This window comes from Dermacentor silvarum, chromosome 1 (assembly GCF_013339745.2).
Source record: "Dermacentor silvarum isolate Dsil-2018 chromosome 1, BIME_Dsil_1.4, whole genome shotgun sequence".
Classification (NCBI taxonomy): domain Eukaryota; kingdom Metazoa; phylum Arthropoda; class Arachnida; order Ixodida; family Ixodidae; genus Dermacentor; species Dermacentor silvarum.
This window is the reverse complement of record NC_051154.1, coordinates 223,434,717-223,440,716: the sequence shown is the minus strand read 5'-3', so window position 1 is coordinate 223,440,716 and position 6,000 is coordinate 223,434,717. Positions and strand designations below refer to the sequence as shown.

Genomic DNA, 6,000 nt, shown 5'->3' with positions numbered 1-6,000 from the left:
CGGCTCAGGGAGCCGGGTGGCCGCGGGCCACGGGTGCCGCTACGGGCTGACTGGTATTGCGGCCTGGCACCGGGCGCTCCGACACCGTCTGGGACGGTGGGCGCCGTCAACTCGGATGCTGTGTGCACCGAGCGGAGTAGGACCACCTCACAGAGCTAACGTTTCCTCGCGGCTGCCTGTTCTTGTGCCCATTTTGGGTGTTTTTTTTTTTTGGATGCCGGTTGTCAAAGTAGTGACGCATTAGGCCTAAGGCTTAACAAAGCCGCCTGTCGCACGTTGAGGGACACAACCTGGTGGACCGTGGTGTTGAGATGTCGCACATTGCTTCCCTCATTAGTTCGCCTCGCACGAATTGAAATTACTCGTTCGACTCAAGAAAGCAAGCTTCGTTCACGTGAACTTAGCATCTGAAATGCCACCCGAAATTTTTGCTAGCCGAATTGAACATCGTACCACGTGGGCGATGCGTGTGCCGAATTCCTATCCCTTGCACTACTTTAGTGTTTGTCGAGTGCGTTGAGTGTACGCAGCGTGAGCGGAGTCACCCCTGGTTTGATGTCACCTGCACATCGTCTGCGCTGCTGCCCCGGCCTACGAACGAGCTACCCCAGGCGATGCAGATGCCTGTGTCCAGTTCGGCGCAGCGATTTCGGCGGCCGCCTGTGTCCGGCTCGCTACCCTCGGCGGCTGGGAAAAGAGCCGGCAATCACCAGCGGCTCTCGCCGGCAGGGCGCGTCGGCGCAAGCGACGCTTGCTCGTGCCGACTTCTGCGTCGCCTTTTCCGGAGTCCTGCATGTGCTGGAGTCGTGCCATCGAATCTGCAGAGCTGATGCTGTGACCAACGGACGCCAGCGGTGCACCCCAGAGACAATGTCGGCTCGCATGTTGTGGAAAACGTGTGGACATTTCCTCGGCGCCGCCACTGTCGCCTGTACTAATTTTTGTTCGCGACGCGCGCGTTGATAGACCGTGTGACATGTTTCACCGGAGTATGTATAGTGATTTAAGGTTGGGGGGATGTGGGGATGCGCGACTCTCGCGCGTCTCCTGTAATCCGGCTTCGCCGCGTAGCTAAGTGCCAACGGTGGTTGCGGCGCATTGCGAGAGATGGCGCGAGTGTCGCGATGCTAACACCACCGAACGGCGGGGTAACTTGGGAGAAAAAGGTCAACGGCGCTTCCTCTTTGGCTTGGGATCGGCGGCCAACACGCACGGACGCTTCGCGCGACCGTCGCGCGAGGCTAAGAGCAGGACACCGGTATGGACGAACACAGATCGTTCGAGCGCGCCACCGTTCGCGTGACTGTACACGTGAACGACTAGGCGATGGTGTCATAGCATGGGGCGAACGTATTCACTCGCTATCGGGTCGCGGTGAGTCGGACTTCCTTGATTTGTCGCGCGCCCATGTGAATGTTCTATTGGTAGTAATTCGGCTAGTGTGCATTAGTGTATGAAAGGTGCAATAAATGCCCTTTTGATTGTTTGCACTACTGTGTTGTCGTTCCTTTGTCCCAAGAGAACATGTGAGACCCCACAACGATGACATTTTACATCGTCGAAGTTTGCTTCCTGATGTTCCTGACCTCTTACTTGTGATTCCGGAACACCTCCGCTCGACTGTTCTGGCCCAGCTTCATGATGCGCCAACAGCGGGCAACCTCGGCGTTTCACGCACATACGATCGCGCACGCCGTCGGTTCTACTGGCCAGGTATACATATGTCCCGCTCAGTGCGCCGTTACGTGGCCTCTTGTGACCTTTGTCAGCGCCGGAAAAAGCCGCCGCTCCCGCCTGCTGGCCATCTTCAGCCTCTTGACGTTCCATATGAGCCGTTTTATCGCGTTGGCCTCGACTTACTTGGCCAGTTTCCTCTGTCTGTCACAGGAAACAGATGGGTCGCCGTCGCTACAGACTATGCGACGCGATTCGCGATCACCCGTGCTCTTCCCACAAGCTGCGCGACCGACATTGCGGACGTCTTACTCCATAACGTCATTCTGCAGCATGGTGCACCTCGATAACTCCTAACTGACCGAGGCAGACATTTTCTTTAGAAAGTGATCGTGGATATTCTACGGTCTTGCTCGACGCAACACAAACTGACCACGTACGGCCTATCATCCACAGAGCTTGACGGAGCCACTGAACCGAACAAATCCGACATGTTGACAATGTATGTGTCCGCCGACCACCAGGATTGGGACAATATGAATTGCCTTTTGTGACATTCCCGTATAACAAGTCAAGACATGAGACCCCTGGTTATTCGCCTTTCTTTCTCTTATTCGGCCGAAATCCTACGTTGCACATGGACACGTTGGTGCCTTTTTCCGCGTGCCCCGGTACCGAGTATGCTCGAGAGGATATTGCCCCTGCTGACCATGCAGGTCAAGTTGCCCGCGCTCGATTCAGCAAGTCGCAGATCCACCACCAATCTCGATGCAATAGCCATCACAGGACTGCCCACTTTTCCCCTGGGTACACTCTACCCTGGGTCACTTGTCCTCCTCTGGTCCCTAGCGCGCCGTGTCGGGCTTTCTGGAAACCTGCTATTCCCGTACACCGCACCATATCGAGTGTGTCGCCAAGTGACCGACGTAACGTACTAACTCGCTCCAGCTTGTACCTGCTTTATACTTTATTATGACGACTGCTACCCTCTCCCTTAATGCTGCAGAATTAACCAATCCCACCCCGTATTCTCTCACTTGTAGCACATGTATTCTCTCTTACGCATTGCAGCAGCACATGCTTGTTGGATTCTTGAAGGGGGCAATTGGGACACAACGAATTCGAAGGGACCATACCCCACCACTCTAGTCTGTCATGCATTGGGAGAACTTGCCACCCTAGACGCCACATGAAGTCGCGTAGATGGCCAGACAGAAAGGACGCCGTTATCGCACCCCACGACACATTGCGCGGCGCGCTGGGCGAACCAGAGGAAGCAGTAAGGCTGACATTGTATCGACAGCACTGTTTTAGAGGACGTCTACATCAGGACATACCTGTTGTACGTGTCGATAAAATGTCACGGCCGTAGAGTAAAATGCTGTTGCGTTTAACACTTGTAGCCCGCGATTTAACTGTACGCCCGGTAGCATGTAATGCATTTTTGTGCCAAGGAAATAACAGGCGAGTTCACGTGCGGGAAATAAGCGAAGCAGAAATCGCACAGCAAGCAGCCGACAGCGAACAGACACGAATGGTATAGCGCGAACCCACCGCGAGACCGTGGTTGCTCAAGCGCCGCGCGTCAGATACAAAGATTGAAACAAGGTAGGAAGGCGGGACTGCAATGATCTATAGGAAGTCGTAATGGTGGCTGTATAACGAACTTAACGAATAATAGCCGCTAGGACCAGTGGTTGAAGCGACGGCTGCAGGAAATTTCTGCGCGCATGTAGCCGCTAAGTTATCTTATCTCATGCAGCCTGCGTTGATTTTCTGGTGATTTGCGTAGTTTTGAACAAACTATTTGATAAACGCTCAAAATAAGTACAAAAAACTACAAATCACGAGTAAGTAATTGATCTATTGCGTGTATCCTTTATCTTGTCTCTTCGTGATAACATTCAAAGTTTAACAAAATTTTGTGTTTTTATGATGAGAAAAAGCTTCGGTAAGGCTGAAAGAGCGTCGAGTCGGCCCGAACTGTTTGCAGCGTGCATGTAAACGCGGACGAGTCGGGCCTGCCAGCGCTGAGACTCACGCGGAACCATTGTGATTTATACGCCTGCAGAGGGAATGCCTTGGGAATATTAGTATCAGTACAAGGCAAATACAAGCTCTGTGCAGTGCAACCTAATCGTAATCGTAACGATTAGGTTGCACGATTAGGTTGCACTGCACCCCCCCCCCCCCCCCCCCTGAGGCAAAGTTATGCACGTAACGGCGGCGCGAGACTAACGAATTGAAATTAATTAACAAATATAGAAATGAATTAGTTTTACATAAAGTTACATATGCTAAATTTTAGCACCAAAAGTGAAACTAGCGAAACAGCGGGGTTTGTATTTTGAAGCCGTGTTTTGAATCGTAGCCCGCCGGCCCGCCGCTTTCATGGGAACTCAACTGTTTACTGTCACTTGTTAGCAATGTTACCGAATGAATAAATGCGGTTTCGTGTATTTGAAACGTCGCAATTAGAGTTGATGTAGTCGTTTCTCGCTAACTTCATTGCTTTAGTTTTTCTGCTCTGGCTCAGGCCCGTGAAAGTGCGCAGCATGAACGGCAAAACTTGCGTGTCGTGTGCAGCAGCCGACTGCTGACGGTCAGACCTCTATGGGAGCGTCGAGTTGCAGCAAGTGTGCATTAGTAGCTCTGTAGTACACGCGATAACTTTCGAGATTTCGCTACCAGCTGTTGTTGTGGGCTGTCATCATGTCGGCGGGAGGACCAAGCGATGCCACCCAGGGCAAGGTCAGGCGTCTGAGTTGCTCGTCCTGCTGTTATATCTATAGCCAGCAGTTTATTCCTTTATCCTGGCGCTTACGGTCTCAGCTTGACGCGTCGACTCCCACCCACATTTATGAAGTGCTACTGGAAGATAGGAAAATGGGGAAATGTAGCCTTCGTGGGTAACTGTTCAATATGTTTCGATCAAAGTTCCGAGCTTTGTCTCGACGTTGCGTGTCGCGTGTTACGGACATGTGCACAGATGCCTTAAACCAAAATCGCCTTTTCGAGCTGCTAGTTGGTTTTTCGCATGTTCCTGCCATGGTGCATATTGAGAAGGCTCCAATCTTAATTTCACTGCAAAAAAGGCACACGCTTTTTCTTTTGTTTAGCGATATCAACGTTGACTGATATGCACTTAGGTAATCTAGTTTTATTGCCTGCATGGTGTTTTCCTGGCAATGAGGACTCTGCCGACGCTACACATGGTTTGATGGAGCGTATCATTTATCGATGGCAGGATATTTTTACTTCTGTTTCTCGCGATATGCTGCACGCTTGGCGTCGGTATTACCTAGCTAGGTGACGCACCCTAATATCATAATAAATGCGTGGAAAACCTGAGAGAAGCAGATATTTACTACGCATGATGAATGTAAAACTTTCTAAGCTGAACCGGCTGAACTATGTAATAGGCTGAGACTACTGGCAGCTAGTGTCACAATCGTCTCGGAAACAGATAAGCACCATGGCCGGAATTGCAGGGGACTTTCTAGTAACTGGCTATGCCCAGTGATATGCAACTGGTAACCCGACTCGCAGTATTACAATATTACTTTATTTGGGGGGTTTGTTTCTTGTGTGCGAACAGCTGGTTCAATGTTGAGACTATCTTTAGCGCCTGCTATTGTGTTAAGTAATTTAGATAATTGTATGCATCTTACCTGGGTGCTCATCAGGAAACAGTGTCAATACGCTGACATGTCATTAAGGGGACATTCAAAACCACTAGCATTTACCATTACATTCCCATACCATCTGCTTCCACAGAAAACTGGGATTATTCCAGAATCATTCCAACTTCCCAATGACAATTCCTCAACTTTTCCCAATGTAACATTTGCTGAGGGGCCAAAAAGACCATGTCAGGAACAGTTTTATCCTCAAAGCAATGGGAGTTTAATCCTTACTAAGACAGCTAGAATAAAAGGGGTGACCCTGTGCACTAGTAAAAAGCCCCATGGGGTCAAAATTAATCCAGAATCCCCCACTATGGCATGCCTCATATTCTAGCTTATTGTGGTTTTGGATTGTAAGACTGCATAATTAATTTTGACCCTGTGTGCTAGCTACCTAAAGCTTACAGTTAAAAATTAGCTGTCAGAAAAGCATAAACTGACCACAGAAAAAGGGTAGTAAATTTATCTGCACTGACAGAAAATATGTGAACTTTCCACCTCCTTGCTCCATGGTGTGTTCCTACATTGATTGGCTGCCACTTAATTTTCATCTCGTGTGTGATGCCATGAATGTGCATTCCGTCATCAATACAGTGAGGGCTATTCTGTGATGCCACCTGCAATGAATAGTTGTATACCT

General features: G+C 50.1%; 1 protein-coding gene across 1 annotated transcript in view; it reads left to right on the top strand.

Annotated features, from left to right (window-relative positions):
- The first annotated feature begins 4,229 nt into the window (after positions 1-4,229).
- Positions 4,230-6,000, top strand: part of LOC119436810 (alcohol dehydrogenase class-3) — a 37,592-nt gene continuing 35,821 nt past the window's right edge. Inside the window, exon 1 of the mRNA XM_037703798.1 lies at positions 4,230-4,425. Coding sequence (XP_037559726.1) covers positions 4,387-4,425 — 39 coding nt within the window. The 5' untranslated portion in view covers positions 4,230-4,386. The remainder of the gene's footprint in view (positions 4,426-6,000) is intronic.